General features: G+C 37.9%; 1 protein-coding gene across 1 annotated transcript in view; it reads left to right on the top strand.

Annotated features, from left to right (window-relative positions):
• The window catches only part of OFCC1 (orofacial cleft 1 candidate 1), a 238,717-nt gene that overhangs the window by 158,555 nt on the left and 59,648 nt on the right, over nt 1–20,514 (top strand). The window contains exon 16 of the mRNA XM_027524513.1: nt 11,145–11,304. Within this exon, the coding sequence (XP_027380314.1) occupies nt 11,145–11,304 (160 nt within the window). The remainder of the gene's footprint in view (nt 1–11,144; nt 11,305–20,514) is intronic.

Genomic DNA, 20,514 nt, shown 5'->3' on the forward strand with positions numbered 1-20,514 from the left:
GAGGAAAACAACAGAATGGGAAAGACTAGAGATCTCTTCAAGAAAATTAGAGATACCAAGGGAACATTTCATGCAAAGATGGGCTCGATAAAGGACGGAAATGGTATGGACCTAACAGAAGCAGAAGATATTAAGAAGAGGTGGCAAGAATACACAGAAGAACTGTACAAAAAAGATCTTCACGGCCCAGATAATCACAATGGTGTGATCACTGACCTAGAGCCAGACATCCTGGAATGTGAAGTCGAGTGGGCCTTAGAAAGCATCACTACGAACAAAGCTAGTGGAGGTGATGGAATTCCAGTTGAGCTATTTCAAATCCCGAAAGATGATGCTGTGAAAGTGCTTCACTCAATATGCCAGCAAATTTGGAAAACTCAGCAGTGGCCACAGGACTGGAAAAGGTCAGTTTTCATTCCAATCCCAAAGAAAGGCAATGCCAAAGAATGCTCAAACTACTGCACAATTGCACTCATCTCACATGCTAGTAAAGTCATGCTCAAAATTCTCCAAGCCAGGCTTTAGCAATACGTGAACCGTGAACTTCCTGATATTCAAGCTGGTTTTAGAAAAGGCAGAAGACCCAGAGATCAAATTGCCAACATCCGCTGGATCATCAAAAAAGCAAGGGAGTTCCAGAAAAACATCTATTTCTGCTTTATTGACTATGCCAAACCTTTGACTGTGTGGATCACAATAAACTGTGGAAAAGTCTTCAAGAGATGGGAATACCAGACCACCTGACCTGCCTCTTGAGAAATCTGTATGCAGGTCAGGAAGCAACAGTTAGAACCGGACATGGAACAACAGACTGGTTCCAAATAGGAAAAGGAGTACGTCAAGGCTGTATATTGTCACCCTGCTTATTTAACTTATATGCAGAGTACATCATGAGAAACTCTTGGACTGGAAGAAACACAAGCTGGAATCAAGATTGCCAGGGAAATATCAATAACCTCAGATATGCAGATGACACCACTCTTATGGCAGAAAGTGAAGAGGAAAAAGCCTCTTGATGAAAGTGGAGAGTGAAAAAGTTGGTTTAAAGCTCAACATTCAGAAAACGAAGATCATGGCATCTGGTCCCATCACTTCATGGGAAATAGATGGGGAAACAGTGGAGACAGTGTCAGACTTTATTTTTGGGGGCTCCAAAATCACTGCAGATAGTGATTGCAGCCATGAAATTAAAAGACGCTTACTCCTTGGAAGGAAAGTTATGACCAACCTAGATAGCATATTCAAAAGCAGAGACATTACTTTGCCAACAAAGGTCCATCTAGTCAAGGCTATGGTTTTTCCTGTGGTCATGTATGGATGTGAGAATTGGACTGTGAAGAAGGCTGAGCACTGAAGAATTGATGCTTTTGAAGTGTGGTGTTGGAGAAGATTCTTGCGAGTCCCTTGGACTGCAAGGAGATCCAACCAGTCCATTCTGAAGGAGATCAGCCCTGGGATTTCTTTGGAGGGAATGATGCTGAAGCTGAAACTCCAGTACTTTGGTCACCTCATGTGAAGAGCTGACTCACTGGAAAAGACTCTGATGCTGGGAGGGATTGAGGGCAGGAGGAGAAGGGGATGACAGAGGATGAGATGGCTGGATGGCATCACTGACTCGATGAACTTAAGTCTGAGTGAACTCCAGGAGTTTGTGATGGACAGGGAGGCCTGGCGTGCTGGGATTCATGGGGTCACAAAGAGTTGGACACTACTGAGCGACTGAACTGAACTGAACTGAACTGATACTTACAATGGAATGTCGTTCAGCCTTAAAGAAGAAGGGAGTCCTGTATTATGTGACAACAATGATGAATTTTGAGGACATTATACTAAGTGAAATAAGCTATCATTGAAGGACAAGTACTGCATGATTCCACTTACATGAGATATCTAAAACAGTCCAAGTCACAGAAGCAGAATAGAATGATGGCTTTCAAAGGCCGAGGAAAGGGAAACTAGGAAGTGGCTATTCAATAGATAGAAAGGTTCAGTTATGCAATATGATTAAGTTCTAGAGATCTGCTGGGTAATATTTTGCCTCTAGCAAAAAATACTATGCCATGCACTTAAAAAATTACTAAGAGGATAGATTTCATGTTAAGTGTTTTAAACAATTTTTTAAAAAGTGCCAGGAAGAGGTCACGGAGAAGGCAATGGCACCCCACTCCAGTACTCTTGCCTGGAAAATCCCATGGATGCAGGAGCCTGGTAGGCTGTAGTCCATGGGGTCACTAAGAGTTGGACACGACTGAGCGACTTCACTTTCACTTTTTACTTTCATGCATTGGAGAAGGAAATGGCAACCCACTCCAGTGTTCTTGCCTGGAGAATCCCAGGGATGGGGGAGCCTGGTGGGTTGCGGTCTATGGGATGGCACAGAGTCGGACACGACTGAAGCAACTTAGCAGCAGCAGCAGCAGCAGCAGGAAGAGGTCAACACAGGAGTCTCTGGGAACATGGAGGAAAGGAACCTGCCCAAGTCTGGACATGGCAAGGACAGTAGCCAAACACTTTAGTTGAAATAGAACATTTGAGTGATTTTTGAAGTCTTCATATAATTTAGCTAGAAGGAAAATAAGGATGTAGGCAAAGAGACTCCAAACTCAGGAAACTCATCTCAGGGAATAATGCCAATATGGATCTGTACATGTTGACTGAAGTGTGCATTGCTAAGGCAGATTTTAAAGCAATACTCCTAACTCTTCTGAGCTTTTGGATCAATGCTGTCAAAACATGTGATAACCCAGTTGGCATCAAAGACGTGCAAAGGAGCTCAGGGCTGTGGTGCAGGCTGCTGAGAGGGCATTTGGTCTAGCTCTGGGCACCAGAAGTTCCCCAGTATGGGGACTGGCTGTGTAAGCTCCAGCTTGGACCATATGGAGTTGGGCTGACTGGATTTCATTTTGCCAAGAGCCTGAGTGATTTCTTGCTGAAGATTTTCTGCTAGAAAAATCCTCACTTTCTGGAGCTCTAGGAGAAGAGTTGACTGGGATGCTGGTTCTTTGCCTCTGTGCAAGGAGGTTCTTGAACTGGGTGTAATTACTTTGGATTTTGTAGTTGTAATAGAAGTATCGATCTTTTTAATGATTTTTGTTATTATAGGTAGCATATATGTCGTATAGTTATGAAATTGAAACTATAGAAAAGAATAAAAAAATAACTTTAAAACACTAGTAATTTGTTAAGTACTAACATTATTCATCTTTTGACAATTCATTTCCATCTTTTCCTGTGTATGTTTGTTTTTACAAAGTTGAAATTATACTCAGGATAACTCTATATGTCAATTTTTCATTTGTTTTGGTTTCTTTTAAACTGCAGTATAGTTAATTTACAATGTTGTGTTAATTTCAAGTGTATAACAAGAAGATTCAGTTATACATATATATACATATTATTTTTCAGATTATTTTCCATTATACATTATTACAATATATTGAGTATAGTTCCCTGGGCTATACAGTAGGCCCTTGTTTTTTTCTTTTTTATCTATTTTGTATATAGTTGTGTGTATCTGTTAATCCCAAACTTCCAATTTATCTTCTCCATACACCTCCTGCTCTCTGTTTTGGTAACCATAAGTTAGTTTTTTGTGTCTGTGAGTCTCTTTCTGTTTTGTAAATAATTTCTTATTTGTATCATTTTTTTAGATTCTATATATAAATGATCCCACATGATATTTTTTCTTATATGTATATATTGATTTAAACTTAATGTTACATGATATTTTCATATTCTTTACTTCATGAGCATGTAATGTCTATACAATATTTTATAGCATATATGCAGTATAAAATATTTAAATACTACTTTATTCCTGGATGATAGAATTATTTTTCATTTTTGTGCATCTTATAAATAATTCTGGTGAACATCTTAAGACTCAAGATCTTGCCCTCATTTTCAATTACTGTTTGAGTAGAGTCCTAGACATTCTGGTTCAGAGCTGATGTTTCTAAGACATCCTGTAACTAATTTGAAATTGTTTTCTAGGGAAGTTGTATAGATTTATGCTTTCACAACTGTGCGTGGGGAAACACCAAATTATGTTCATATCATGCATTAACCTTTTGTAATCTCACAGAAGAAGCAGAATCTCATCCTTTTCTAAACATGCATGCATTTTCCAGTTACTAAATATTCTCAATATGTTTATGACCCATTTATATTTTCTCTTTTGTGAAATGCCTTTCAAGTGTCCTTTTCCCTTTTTTTCTAAGTTTTTATTACTAAGTCACGTGAGTTTAATACATAATAGCAGTATTAACTCTTGTGTCATACTTTAACAGATATTTTCCCCATTTGATAATTACCTTTTAAATGAATTTTTAATTTTTAAAACATAAATATTCATAATTTATATACAGTCAAGTCTTTGATCATTCTTATGACTTATTTAAATAGCTCTTAATCAAAAATATATCCCCATTAGAGATTTTACAAGTGTTTGCTTCTATTTTTATTTAGACATTATTTTCAATGAAATCCTAATCATAAGCCATGTAGAATTCATTTGCTGTGGCTAGTGTCAAGATCTAAATACAGCATTGTTTTTTAAAATTTTTCTTGTCTGTTCTTTGTTTGCACTATCTTTAAATATTAACTGTTTTGCCATTTTATCTTACGGGCTTTTCTTTTAAGTAATTTTAATTCACCAGCTTATGTTTCAGATATAATAGAGTTTCTCTTTTCTAGAATTTCTTTTCAAAATTTTACCTGTTTACCAAACTTTTATAGATGGCCATCTATAGGCATTGACTCAAGGAGAAACTTTGAAGACCACCTGTATCTCTCAGAGTGTTTACTGCTTATTTGGCTCTGCAGCATTCCTCATAACCCTTTCAAAAAAAGCTTCTCTTGATTTTATACAAATCTTATAACTCTAAATTCTTTATCTGAATAATCCAAAAGATCTATAGGCTGCATTCATCTTTTTTTAATAATATGCAGAGAATGAGAAACCACACTTTAAATGTCGGTTAGGTTTGTTTAAGCTTACATATTCCTGGAAGTGGTACACAAATCTCAAAGACTGGTACTTGAGTTAATTAGTTTTTGGGGTGCTGATGTCTTCTTAATCATTGTCTTAATAGTCCCAAACAGCCTTATAAGTTTAGCTGCTGTCATTTATTACTTAGTAAAATTAATTTGGATTGAAATAATTTAAAGACGGATTTTGATGAGAGTATTATGAGCATATTCATTGTCTAGGGAATATGTATAAGATAATCAAAGATTTTCCACTTCTGAATTAATCTTCTTTACAATTTTCCTTATTAAAGCAAACTAGTATTTGCCATGTTGAGGGAAAAGTTCTGAATATTATCTAATTAATATATAGCTAAATAATTTCATCTCTCTTAAATTGTTAGTCTGGTCTCACTGTAGCCAGATAATTTTTGACTATATATATATAGTCATATATATGACTGCTTTGTCCATGGAATTCTATAGGCAAGAATACTGGAGTGGGTTGCCATTTCCTTCTCCAGGGGATCTTCCTGACCCAGGGATTGAACCTGGGTCTCCTGCATTGGCAGGCAGATGCTTTATCATCTGTTGCTGTTGCCCTAATGGCTTCCTATTGTTTTTGCATATATAAGGTCTCTTGACCGGGGCCATGCCTTCCCCACATATATGCCCTTAATGCTCTGTGTCTCCCCATTGCTCTGTCATGAGGGCTCCTTTTCATCCATCCCTTTCTAGGAATCTTCCCTATGCCCTCTCTTCCTAGTTGTAGGTTCTTGGCATTTGATAGCTGCCGCTGCTGCTGTTAAGTTGCTTCAGTCGTGTCCGACTCTGTGCGACCCCATAGACAGCAGCCCGCCAAGCTCCTCTGTCCCTGGGATTCTCCAGGCAAGAACACTGGAGTGGGTTGCCATTTCCTTCTCCCGGCTTTTGATAGGGATATGTGGATATTTGCTGACCGATTAAATGCATGATCAAGGAATGAATGAGGAAGATGATTGTCCACTTACAGACATGAACCTACATACATGTTGAAAAATATTCACTTAACAACTCAAAACCCACGGTAGGACAGCCTCTGGAAATGCGGATTTGTGGGGAGGGAGTTAGTCAGTCTTGACTATTTTCAATTGTGTGCACATTTTTGTTTTCTGAACTTCTTTTTCCTTTTACTAAAATTACTTTATCTTCTTTGTTTTATTTTTCTTCTTTATCCTTTCCTTGTATTTCCCCTTTCTCTATTTAGTGCAATTTCGTACCAAAGCCATTTGGATTTTAATTACTATTAACAGGATGGTGAGCTTCCCTGGTAGCTCGGTGGTAAAGAATCTGCCTGCAATTTGGGAGACCCAGGTTCAGTCCCTAGGTCAGGAAGATCCTATGGAGAAAGAAATGCCACCTACTCCAGTACTTTTGCCTGGGGAATCCCATGGGCAGAGGAGCCTGGCAGGCTACAGTCCATGGGGTCGCAAAAAGTTGGACGCAACTTGCTGGCTAATCAGCAAAAACAGCAAACAGAATGGTGACTACTGAGGGGTTTCCGGAAAGACAATAAAAACTTTCTCCATACATATCAACGCTTCAGTGCCACTTGTTGTTCAGTTGCTAAGTTGTGTCTGACTTTGGGACCCCGTGGACCGCAGCACACCAGTCTCCTCTGTCCACTATATCCTGGAGTTTGCTCAGATTCCTGTGCTTTGACTCAGTGATGCCATCTAACCTCCTCATCAGTGTCATACACCTCATCTAAAGTGTTCAACAATTCTGCTAATGAATATGTGGATTTTAGAAAAAAAATTTAAATATTTAAAAAATGAATGAATGAATTTTGGCAAGCACGTGCTTGTCACTCTGTAAGAAGCTTGACTGTTTACATGATGTCTGTACGGATCTGAACCCGCCACAGTCTAAAGTACTTATGCCAGCAGATAAGGTACTTTTCCAACTTATATCCAAGCACGTTGACTACCACATGTAAAGACCCATGCTGCTAAACTCCTTTGTAAGTTCTGGAGTTAGAAATAAGCAATCGTATTTGATTCTTCTTCATTTTTATACATGTTTTTTGAATTAGAGTTATTTAACGTTATAGATTCCATCCTTTTCATGACCCTTAAAATACTATGTTAACTAAATGTTCACACGTGTCCTTTTTAGCTTTAAAAGAAATGTCACATGCTAGGTTTCTATGAATGACCCACATTCGGATGTGAACCGAACATAATAGCTTCTGCCACTCACCAACAGTGAATTGCTGCAAAGGTAGGACACAGGGCAGAGGACTTCGTAAATTACTTTGTCTCATTGTCCATCACCAGAACCTCTGGCATAATATGTGACCTGCTTCTATAAACAATAATGCCTAAGGCTTTATGAACAGGTAGAATGTAGTTTCTACTTTAATTACCTTTTGAAGAAATAATTTTAAAATGTAAAATTTTTAGGCATACTGAACAGTTATATTGCTAAAAAAATTAAAAATTTCAACCATCATCATGTAATGATGTATATTTCAATCAGATCAGATCAGATTAGTCGCTCAGTCGTGTCCGACTCTGCGACCCCATGAATCGCAGCACGCCAGGCCTCCCTGTCCTTCACCAACTCCCGGAGTTCACTCAGGCTCACGTCCATCGAGTTGATGATGCCATCCAGCCATCTCATCCTCTGTTGTCCCCTTCTCCTCCTGCCCCCAATCCCTCCCAGCATCAGAGTCTTTTCCAATGAATCAACTCTTCGCATGAGGTGGCCAAAGTATTGGAGTTTCAGCTTCAGCATCAGTCCTTCCCAGGGCTGATCTCCTTCAGAATGGACTGGTTGGATCTCCTTGCAGTCCAAGGGACTCTCAATATCATAAATTTTTATGATATTAAAAACAAACCCCCCAAAAATCAAACCCAGGTCACCTGCATTGCAGGCAGATTCTTTACCATCTGAGCCACCAGGGAAGTCCATAGAGCTGAGAAATATGCTTTTCAAAACTAATAAAGGTTGGTAAGTTGATTCATTATTAACTCATAGTGAAGTTTTCACTGGGAAATGACACTCAAAGTGGCAAAAAAAATTTTTTTAATTAAATGTGATTAAACCAGGGGCTTCCCTGGTGGCTCAGATTGTAAAGAACCCACCTGCAACGCAAGAGACCTGGGTTTGATCTTTGGATCAGGAAGATCCCCTGGAGAAGAAAATGGCAACCCACTCCAGTATTCTCGTCTAGAGAATTCCATGGACAGAGGAGCCTGGCGGCCTTCAGTACATGGGGTCACAAAGAGTTGGATACGATTGAGCGACTAACACACAAACTTCACGTAGTTTCCACGTGGAAGCCGAGGTTCCAGTATTTTGGTCACCTGCCACAAACAGCTGACTCATAGGAAAAGTCCCTGATGCTGGGAAAAATTGAGGGCAGAAAGAGAAGAGGGCATCAGAGGACGAGACGGCTGGGTGGTATCACCATTGCAATGACATGGACCTTGGCAAACTTCGGGAGGTGGTAAAGGAATGGGAAGGCCTGGTGTGCTGCGGTCCATGGGGTTGCAAAGAGTCAGACGTGACTGGGCGACTGAACAACATCAACAACAGCTTTCCATATTCCAGTGCGTCATCCTGTTCTCTGTTAAAGCATTTGTATACCATCCTGTAGATCCTGGCTTGGATGTTTTTTACAATCATTCTTTCACACAGAATGAAGGAGATATAAAAAGGAGACAGTCATTTCCTGGGCAAAAGGAACAGAAGCCAGCAGGAATAGGACTGTGATTCCTAATTAATTCAAAGTTAATTGCATTGTTGATAATCCTGCACTTAAAATCTTCATATAGAAAATGTTTATAGCAGCAAATTGACAGTAATTTAACTGCATTAAATCTTACCACCATTAAAAGAAAAAGATGAATGTTACATTAAACAAGCTTAAGAGAATGGTAAAGACTAGTTCTTGTTTAACAAGACAACTAGCAAATCATTCAAATGGCCGACCTAGAATCTCCAAGCATGGGAAGAACAGCAGTTGCATTTCAAGATGGCACCAAGCCATATGGACCATCAGAGACGCCGGGGGGGAGGAATTTTGCTTTTACAGTCATTTCTCAGTATCCATGGAGGACTGGTTCCAGAACACCTGTGGATAAGATGTTCAAGTCCCAGACTTCCCTGCTCATCCAGTGGTTAAGACTCTATGCTTCCAGTTCAGAGAGCATGGGTTTGATCCCTGTTTGAGGAGCTAAGATACCACATGCCACTATATGGCCGAAGTTAAAAAAAACCAAAAAAATCCCCAAACAAAACAAACAAAAAAAGATGCTCAAGCCCTATAGTCAGCCCTCCATATCCTGGGATTCCACCTCCCAGGGTTCAACGAACTACAGAATGCAGAGTGTGTATTGCCTTTGTGATACATCACAGGCTGAAGTCATGGATGCAAAAAGATCGGAAGGATGACTGAAAACGCATTGAAAAAGATCCCTGTGTAAGCAGATCTGAACAATTCAAACCCATGTTGCTCAAGGGTCAACTGTGCTTGGAATTATCTCTAGATTATTTATAATACCTAATACTATGTAAATGCTACATAAGTCGTTACTTGTGTACTACAAATTCAAGTTTTGCTTTTGGGAATTTTCTGGAATTTTTTTCAAAATTTTTCCAATCCCTGATTTGTTGAATATGTAGATGTAGAGTCTGCAGATACAGAAGGCTGACTGTATTTCCACTCTGTGATGAATGAAAAATAGTTGGGGAGGTGGGAAAACACAGGTATCATATTTGACAGGAAGAGTCAAAACATCTATTATGCTATTTGGAAACAATCAAGATAGATGCAGTTATTTTTACTGAGGAGTCAGATGATGGAATATAATGAACTCTGGAGTTAGTGCTGAATTTAATTTCTCTCTCTGCTACTTAAAAACAGTCAGATCAACTTTTTTGATTTTAATATGTTAATATGTAAATAACAGGATTAAAGTAAGGCTAAATAACACAATGTATGTATTATAACCATTATAATAGGAAAGCAATATGTTTAAATTTTATTATCAAGTGCATTTAGAGCACAAGATAATTTTCTAACCATTGAAAGAAAATATTTAAAATTCTCCAGTTTGTATAGAAACAATTTCCATGTGATCCTTAACTAGCTTGATAGTCCAGTTTATATCTCGGCATCTTGTATAAACTCACTTCTCTTATGGGTAGTTTATTAACACTGTGATGCATTGGGGTTCTTGATCTGGCCTACAGAATGTTAGTGGTACAATTTTGTCCTTAAACTGGTTCCATGAAGCATGGTGTACCAAGTGTCTGCTAAGTCACAGGTTAAATATGATATTTCCCCAAAATTTTTGCCACACTCGACATGCAAGATCTTAGCTCCCCGACCAGGGATTGAACTCATACCCCCTGTAGTGGAAGCAAAGCGTCCTAACAACTGGACTGCCAGGGAATTCCTAAATTTTACTTATACTTTTACAAAAACAAACATTATATTAAAACAAATATGTTGGTAAATTAGGGATAGAATACACATTTTCTCTTCTCTGAACTTAGAAGTAATTTGTGGAAAACTTTTATAAGTATTGGCTTAATTAATGTTTATAATTCAGCTAAATGTTACCAATGAAATATTAATGCGGTCACTTTATCAACATCACAAGAGAAATGTGCTTTTCTAAATGAATACTTGGAGTTGGTTTTTAAAATGGGAACGGATTAAATGAGTAGTTCAACAGGTTAGACGTTTCACCAGATTTGTCCATTTATGGATTCATACCGTAAAGCAAAATCTCTGTGCTAACTGAGCTGGTGACATGGCTCTAAAACCAACTTACTGAGGAAAGGTAAGTCCCAGCTTAAATTTCCTTTGGCAAATCCTTCAGATTTGAACTAATTTAGGCCCTCATATACAAATTAGTGACTAAATATTTCTCATTTTTCAATAGTCTATAACTTAGACATTGTAAACTTCTAGAGACAACTATAAAACCCCAAATTGTTGTGGGATTATGATATTTAGCAGAGAAAATTATTAAATCACAAACAAATAATTTCTGAAAAAGAAGGGGGACTAGTGAATTAAATACATACAAATTTATAAAAGAAAAAAATTATTTAACATTTTTTGGGAAAAAGCAAACAATTATTTGGGGAAAAAAACAGATAAATGATTTTTTTTTTAGATTGCACAATGATTCTTGGATATTAGACACATTTCAGCGCATCCACAGTGAAGAAAGCAAGTTTTTTATACCATATGATTTGGAGATTTCCAATCAGGAGCTAAGCTATATCATAAAAAGATCTGAGCAGTGGAGAGGACTCAATGGTGAGAGAAGGAAGGTGAGTTGGCTTGAAGTAGATTTGCATTTTCATTGCACAAAAGACACTCATTCTCTTAGCATACCAGCAAGTTGTTAAATTTTCTGTCATTGTTCTCAAAACCATTGACTATTGTATATGATTGCCACCACTGTACAAATCCTGCCACTCCATTGTATATTGATGATTTTTTTAAATTAGTTGAATTGAGGAGAGACAACCACGTGGTCCATATTGTCCAGCACTCTAATTTTCTTATAAGAATATTTGTTCACAACTGCTGTTTATATATTGGGCAAAATGACACAAGGATTGTGAAGAATAAAAAAGAATGAGTTTCCACACATGACATGATCATCAGCTTTCACGTGACTTTGAGTGAACAGGAGGAGGGGAACAGTATTTCTGCCTTTTTGCTGTGATGCCTTTGTTAGCCAGTTCCCTAGATTAACTTCCTTCTTTTAGTACTAATCTCCTTGCGTTTTCATTGGCTCCACCAGCCTCTTCTGGTTAATGTCAGTATCTCCTAGGGCTCTGTACTGGTGTATTTTCCAGTGAATCAGTTCTCCACATCAGGTGGTCGAAGTATTGGAGCTTCAGCTTCAGCATCAGCCCTTCCAATGAATATCAGGACTGATTTCCTTTAGGGTGGACTGTTGGATCTCCTTGCAGTCCAAGTGACTCTCAAGAATCTTCTCCAGCACCACAGTTCAAAAGCATCAATTCTTCTGTGCTCAGCCTTCTCTATAGTCCAACTCTCATATCCATACATGACTACTAGAAAAATAATAGCTTTGACTAGACAGACCTTTGTTGCCAAAGTAATGTCTCTGCTTTTTAATATGTTGTCTAGGTTGGTCATAGTTTTTCTTCTGAGGAGCAAGTGTCTTTTAATTTCATGGCTGTAGTCACCATCTGCAGTGATTTTGGATCCCCCCAAAATAAAGTCTGTCACTGTTTTCATTGTTTCCCCATCTATTTTCCATGACATAATGGGACTGCTTATTTAACAATTATACATCATGCGAAATGCCAGGCTGGATAAAGCACAAGCTGGAATTAAGATTGATGGAAGAAATATCAATAACCTCAGATACAGAGATGATATCACCCTTATGGCAGATAGTGAAGAAGAACTAAAAACCTCTTGATGATGAAAGAGGAGAGTGAAAAAGCTGGCTTAAAACTCAACATTCAAAAAACTAAGATCATAGCATCTGGTCCCATCACTTCATGGCAAATGGATGGGGAAACAATGGAAACAGTGATAGACTTTATTTTCTTGGGCTCCAGAGTCACTGCAGATGGTGATTGCAGCCATGATATTAAAAGATGCCTTGCCCCTTGGAAGAAAAGCTATGAGCAACCTAGACTGCATATTAAAAAGCAGAGACGATACTTTTCCAACAAAGGTCCAGCTAGTCAAAGCTATGGTTTTTCCAGTGGTCATGTATAGATGTGAGAGTTGGACTATAAAGCTGAGCGCTGAAGAATTGATGCTTTTGAACTGTGGTGTTGGAGAAGACTCCTGAGAGTCCCTTGGACTGCAAGGAGATCCAACCAATCCATCCTAAAGGAAATCAGTCCTGGATATTCATTGGAAGGACTGATGCTGAAGCTGAAGTCCAATACTCTGGCCACCTAATGTGAAGACCTGACTCATTAGAAAAGACCCTGATGCTGGGAAAGATTGAAGGCAGGAGGAGAAGCAGGCAACAGAGGATAAGATGGTTGGATGGCATCACCAACATGATGAACATGAGTTTGAGGAAGCTCTGGGAGTTGGTGATGGATGGGGAAGCCTGGCCTGCTGCAGTCCATGAAGTTACAAAGAGTCGGGCCTGACTGAGCAACTAAACTGATGATGGGACCGGATGCCATGATCTTAATTTTTTGAGTGTTGAGTTTTAAGGCCACTTTTTTACTTTCCTCTTTCCCTTTCATCAAGAGGTTCTTTGGTTCATCTTCGCTTTCTGCCATAAAGATGGTGTCATCTGCATGTCTGAGGTTACTGATATTTCTCCCAGCAATCTTGATTGTAGCCTGTGCTTCATCCAGCCTGGCATACAACTACTCAAGTACCACTTGGCAAAGTAATTATTCTCTTGGACTCAGTTTAAGTGTTTTCTTTGTGGAGCCTGCCAGGGGGGACCAACTCCTTTTTGCTAAAATTACCTGTTTTACTTGATCCTTCCAGCATCTAAGAATTAACTTTCCATGTGTCCCTCTTTCTCTTTAGACTAAAATCTTCTTGTGTAGTAAAGTGATATTTTCTTCAACTTTCTCTCCTCAATCTCTAACAGGTTCTGCAGAATATAGTACATTTTTATTGTCTATTTGTTCAATACATAAAAGAAAGTGTGCATGAACCACTGAATTATTAAACATATTTAAGTTAAGTCACTCGCTCAGTCGTGTTCGACTCCTTGTGACCCCATGGACTGTAGCCCACCAGGCTCCTCCATTCATGGGATTCTCCAGGCAAGAATACTGGAGTGGGTTGCCATTTCCTTCTCCAGGGGATCTTCCCGACCCAGGGATCGAACCCAGGTCTCCCGCATTGCAGGCAGACTAAACATATTTAGTCTCCCCATATAATAAATATAAAATTATCCCATTCTGTTCTCTACTTGATAGAAACCTGAACATTTGCTTTAAAAAAAAAATTCCACATGGGTTTACTAATAATATACTCCATATGTCTTGAATTCTGTTAATTTAATAATTAGTTTAACATTACAGCAGACATTTTGAGACCACTGTCATTGACTTTACCATATATTCATTTTTACTTTACCACATATACATTTTGGTTTCTTCTTTAAATCCTTGACTAACAGTGTGCTTTTTAAAAGGCCCAAGTGGATGAAAAGATCCAAAAAATTAAGTGAAGTGTACTTTCTCTCTAGTATAATTTCAAAGTGTCTGGGGTAGGTAGAGTTCATTTTATTTCATCATTCGGTTTCACAATATGGAAGTTGAGGAATTTGGAAGCCATCTAATGTTGAGGATCAAAACGATTTCAGTTGAACAAGAGATTTCAGAGGAAAACAGAAAGTTATTTTATTACTTATTATTTTTATTTTAGTTAAAAAAGAGAAATAGAATTAAAGAGGGAGAGTTGGGCAAAGATGGGAAGAAGAAAAAGAAGGAAAAGAAGAGGGGAGTGAGGAAGGGAAGGGGAAATAAACAAATGTTTAGGTGCTAGAAGGGAAATTAAAGGATATGGAAAAATTCTTTAATTCTTTAAAATTAATATTTATGCCTTTCTTTGTTAAATGTCTTAGCTGACACACGATGGACAAGAGTAGAACTCAGGAAGAGTGTCACTGGAGGTTTGAGTCCATCATGCTGACTGCACGCACATTCAAATGGACCAGAGAAGAGACAGTTTGATTACATGTAACAACAGTAAACACTTTAATCAAAGACATGTGTATCTTAAGTAAACCATTTTGGCTTAGATTCTGTTGGGCCATTAAGAGAAGTTAAGACATCAAGCTAAATTGCCGCCGTCCCTTTCATGACATAGACTCAGCATGCATCAGTGATGAGACTCATAGCGATGTTTATGCAAATCGTTTGAAAATCTGTAGAGCACCTGTTATTTTCTGGGGTTGGGGGCGGGTTACATTTGCTAGGTACACAGAAACACTGACAAAGTTGAATGGACAGACATATATATTTTATTTATCTCATCTCTTCCTGACCTGGTATTTGTGCCATGAAGCCTTTCTCATCATTATGACTAATTTTTGTGTGTTATTGTTCTTAACCTGCAATATGTTTGCTTGCTTAGTTTATTTCAATGGAGAAGCAAGGTAGCCCTGTTGAATAATTGATATACTAATTTCAAGATGTTATACCAGTTTAATTGAGAGCAATCATCTATAGTCTAAAATGCTAAATTAAGAGTGGAATGGACATTTTAATATAAAAGTGTTTCATGTAAGTAGTCTAGAATTCTTGTGCTTTAAAAATTTGATCTAGAGTCTTTGCCATCATGTTAGCTATTAAGCACGTGCTTCTCATTTTTATGCTCTGGATTAAAAATTGCCACATAAACGGACACTTTATAATATGGTTAATTTCCTTTTATTAAATTGATAAATGCAAAAGCAGAGACCACATTTAAAGTATGATGAGAATTTAGGATTATTGCATTTTATAATTTTTATGTTGTTCATACATATAATTTGTCAATTGTGCAAAGACAGCCAGATGATAATTTCAAAGTATTTTAGCCATTTTTTTTTTTGAGAAGGAAAAGGTCACTTTCAGTAGTCAGAAAAGACATCATTCTATTAAACTAATTTGCCTACATGCAAATTTTGTCATTTTTACCTCATTAACTATTTATCATGGAGTAAAAAAATATATATATTCATGAAGGGGCAGCTCCCAGCCTGATGGAGCTGGAACTAATATTTTGCAACTCTAATGATTTTTTGCATCCTTAATTAGATAGCATAAGGTTGATATGATTAGGTCAGGATGTAGTGTTTTTCATTAAAATACATTTTAGAAGCTGTATTCATAATCTGCCCTTGCAATTAAATAATGAGCCTATGAATTTAATATTATCGACCCAATTATTATCCCATGCAAACGTATACCTTTAATAAATTTGTGCCGTAGGACCTTCATTAGCAACAGAAGAAATGATATTTCTAGGTACATAGACTGAATGGCTATGGTTCAACTTATATAATAGTTTTAACCATATTGAGAAGCAAAACTTCCATACTTAGGAATTTAATTCCAAAGTGTGCCGTACTATTTGTTGAAGACTAATTTACATTGTAATTATTTTATTAAAGAAACTACCACTTTAAAGGGGGCTGTTGAAGTTCATGACAGTAGCAGGATGCCAGGCAGAGATGGAGAGTTAGGTCGGTTGTGCATCGTGGAGATGATGGAGTGTATGTACACAGAGAGATGGACCCGATCAAACAGAGAGATGGGAAAGCATGACAGCTGAAGTGTCTGCTTCTTGAGTGCTGCATTATCTGGGAACTAATTATATGCAATTAATGAAGATGAATATTCTTGTTGTCTGTTAGAATAGTTTTCATTAATGGTTGCCTATACAATGGAAATGGCTCACCAGGTAAAGAAGCTGCCTGCGGAAAGGCGAGTTGGATCTCTGGGTTGGGAAGATCCCCCAGAAAAGGAAATGGCAATCCACTCCAGTATTTTTGCCTGGAGAATCCTATGATCAGAGGAGCCTGGTGTGCTACAGTCCTTAGGGTCGCAAGACTCAGATACGACTGAGGAATTAAGCACACACATACAATGGAAATATGCAAGATACATTGAGAAGAAGCTGCCCACTTCTTATAATGAATGCATACATATAGGGAATCACACACACTTAGAAACACACAGGATCAGAACCGTGATAGGGATTCAATGCAATCCCTATCAAGCTACCAACAGTATTCTTCACAGAGCTAGAACAAATAATTTTACAATTTGTATGGAAATACAAAAAACCTCGAATAGCCAAAGCGATCTTGAGAAAGAAAAATGGAACTGGAGGAATCAACCTACCTGACTTCAGGCTCTACTACAAAGCCACAGTTATCAAGACAGTATGGTACTGGCACAAAGACAGAAATATAGATCAATGGAACAAAATAGAAAGCCCAGAGATAAATCCACGCACATATAGACACCTTATCTTTGACAAAGGAGGCAAGAATATACAATGGATTAAAGACAATCTCTTTAACAAGTGGTGCTGGGAAATCTGGTCAACCACTTGTAAAAGAATGAAACTAGAACACTTTCTAACACCATATACAAAAATAAACTCAAAATGGATTAAAGATCTCAACGTAAGACCAGAAACTATAAAACTCCTAGAGGAGAACATAGGCAAAACACTCTCTGACATACATCACAGCAGGATCCTCTATGACCCACCTCCCAGAATATTGGAAATAAAAGCAAAAATAAACAAATGGGACCTAATTAAACTTAAAAGCTTCTGCACATCAAAGGAAACTATCAGCAAGGTGAAAAGACAGCCTTCAGAATGGGAGAAAATAATAGCAAATGAAGCAACCGACAAACAACTAATCTCAAAAATATACAAGCAACTCCTACAGCTCAACTCCAGAAAAATAAATGACCCAATCAAAAAATGGGCCAAAGATCTAAATAGACATTTCTCCAAAGAAGACATACAGATGGCTAACAAACACATGAAAAGATACTCAACATCACTCATTATCAGAGAAATGCAAATCAAAACCACTATGAGATATCATTTCACACCAGTCAGAATGGCTGCGACCCAAAAGTCTACAAATAATAAATGCTGGAGAGGGTGTGGAGAAAAGGGAACCCTCTTACACTGTTGGTGGGAATGCAAACTAGTACAGCCACTATGGAGAACAGTGTGGAGATTCCTTAAAAAACTGGAAATAGAACTGCCTTATGATCCAGCAATCCCACTGCTGGGCATACACACTGAGGAAACCAGAAGGGAAAGAGACACGTGTACCCCAATGTTCATCGCAGCACTGTTTATAATAGCCAGGACATGGAAGCAACGTAGATGTCCATCAGCAGATGAATGGATAAGAAAGCAGTGGTACATATACACAATGGAGTATTACTCAGCCATTAAAAAGAATACATTTGAATCAGTTCTAATGAGGTGGATGAAACTGGAGCCTATTATACAGAGTGAAGTAAGCCAGAAGGAAAAACACCAATACAGTATACTAACGCATATATATGGAATTTAGAAAGATGGTAACAATAACCCTGTATACGAGACAGCAAAAGAGACACTGATGTATAGAACAGGCTTATGGACTCTGTGGGAGAGGGAGAGGGTGGGAAGATTTGGGAGAATGGCATTGAAACATGTGAAATGTCATGTATGAAACGAGATGCCAGTCCAGGTTCAATGCACGATGCTGGATGCTTGGGGCTGGTGCACTGGGATGACCCAGAGGGATGGTATGGGGAGGGAGGAGGGAGGAGGGAGGAGGGTTCAGGATGGGGAACACATGTATACCTGTGGTGGAAAAAAAAATTTAAAAAGCAAAAAAAACCAAACAAACAAACAAAAAAAAAGCATACAGCATGTCTCAAAAAAAAAAAAAAGACCACAATTTCTTATGACTTAGTTCGTTTTGTCCTAAATTTTCAGGTTTGATTAAATTAATAATAATGATAATACCTTATATATTTCTTTATTTCCATCAAATCCCTTTCAGATACTTCACCCTATTCTATCAGTATGTTCTTAAAAAAAAAAAAAAAAAAAGAACCGTGTTCCTTATCTTTGTGGAAGGGTTGCTATTTATCCACTACTTTTGTGTAGGGACCACAAATGAGTTGTTTAGTTCCTTCTTGATGAAATTCTATTCTAAAGGTCTATATATTTTATAATTTTTAATAAATTTAATAATTTTATAAGTTATGTTTAGTATAAATAATAATACAAACATATAAATTATTATAAATTTATTTATCATATTGTTTATAATTAAACAAAACATTTAATGATTTTAATAAATAAAATTTATGATTTAATTAATAATTATAACATTGTAAATTTAATATGAATTTAATTATAATTTCTATTTATAATCATAAATAAATTATAATTATTATAGACTCTATACAATTTATAATAAAAGAAGATGATTAAGAGACGCTGAACCTACAGTTACTGATGAGCTATGTACACAGGGAGGTGAAACTAAGAATGGTTATCAGTACAGCAAATCGCGAGTACCGTGTCATGCATGGTATGACTGCCATGTTTTCCTAGAGGTATCACTCAGTTCTGCTTGGGGAATACAGCCGGGGGTGGGGGGGCAAAGCTTTGACCCAGGTCATAAATTGCAAAATGGCAGCCCACAGAAAAATTGGAAGCATGTTGATGGGGATTTGAGGTGGAGGCACTTGATTTTTCCATGCGAAAGTCTGTATTCAGAATCAATCCTTGCAATTAAACAATGAGCTCATGAATTGAATATTTTCAACCCAATTATCTCTTAGAAAAAGGAGACAGTGAGTTGAGGTATAGTGATAGAAAATACCAAGCAAGTCTGAAAAGTGAAAGCAGTTTGTTTTGGCTGGAACAAAGATCAGAAGGACAGAGAAGGAGAGAGATCAACCTGGAGAGGTAGACTGGAAACTAGGAACGTGCACAATGGACTGTATATTTATTAATACCATGGGTAGTAGAAAGCTATTGAAAGTTTTAGTAAAAAGAAGTAACTCACTTGGTTAAGACTTTGAGTTGCTTTTGCACTGACTTTTATATAACTGCTAATTTTAGAGCTCTAACTAATACTTCTGCCTCTTGGAAAATAGATAGTTTAATGCACTCTAATTCGTGCTTCCATTTTCCAACAGTAAGACTATTTATTCATGAGAGGTCTAAATGGTCCATGACGTCCTCTGTCTGATTCAATTCCATACTCACTCATGGATTGCGTTCTTGTGTCATCACATGTTCGGCGTCCTGACCTGTGGCTGAGGGTCAAGTCCAACTCTTCAAGCCTTTTACAAGCTTGGTGGGGAATTGACAGTAGGTGAGGGTAAAAAACAAGCAATATTGGAGCCAGCCATATACGAAATTAGGGATGCCAAGGGGAAGTGGAAACCAGGAATCACTCCGAATCCAGAATGGTGGCTGACAGAGTGGTGACTAACGAAGAAGCCTTGAATCTTGTTGGTTTCAAGCACAAACAGGCTTCTTTGAGTCTAGGAGGTGGGGAGTAGGGCCTGACTCAATGGGAGCTGAAGAGCATCCTCACGCCAGAAAGCAGGAGAAAAAAAGGGTGGGCTCTGAAATTATTTACTTGTGACATTCCGGTCCCCGACTGAGATCCCAGCAAACTTCGGTACCCATGGGAGCCCCCACTTCCAACCATCTGAAAGGCTTTTTGCACTGTCAGGCACCCAATTAAGTATCCACAAGTGAAAAATAAACATCTTAGGCTCCAAAATAGAATCCTTAGAGAAAGAGGCACACAGAATGAGAAGAGTAGATGACCTGGACTTTGATGGGGAATCAGAGTACTGGGTGCCCAAAGCATCACTGCTTTCGGAAAAACATTATTTTTCTTTTCTTTCTTTCTGTTAAGAATGTGTCTTAGGGACTTGAGCGAATACAGCTTACAAGTATGCCTAAATTATCTTAAATAAACAGGCTTCTGCTCAGTAATAAAATATCTATTCTGAACTCCATCTCCAGGG

The sequence above is a fragment of the Bos indicus x Bos taurus genome, chromosome 23, assembly GCF_003369695.1.
Source record: "Bos indicus x Bos taurus breed Angus x Brahman F1 hybrid chromosome 23, Bos_hybrid_MaternalHap_v2.0, whole genome shotgun sequence".
Taxonomy (NCBI): domain Eukaryota; kingdom Metazoa; phylum Chordata; class Mammalia; order Artiodactyla; family Bovidae; genus Bos; species Bos indicus x Bos taurus.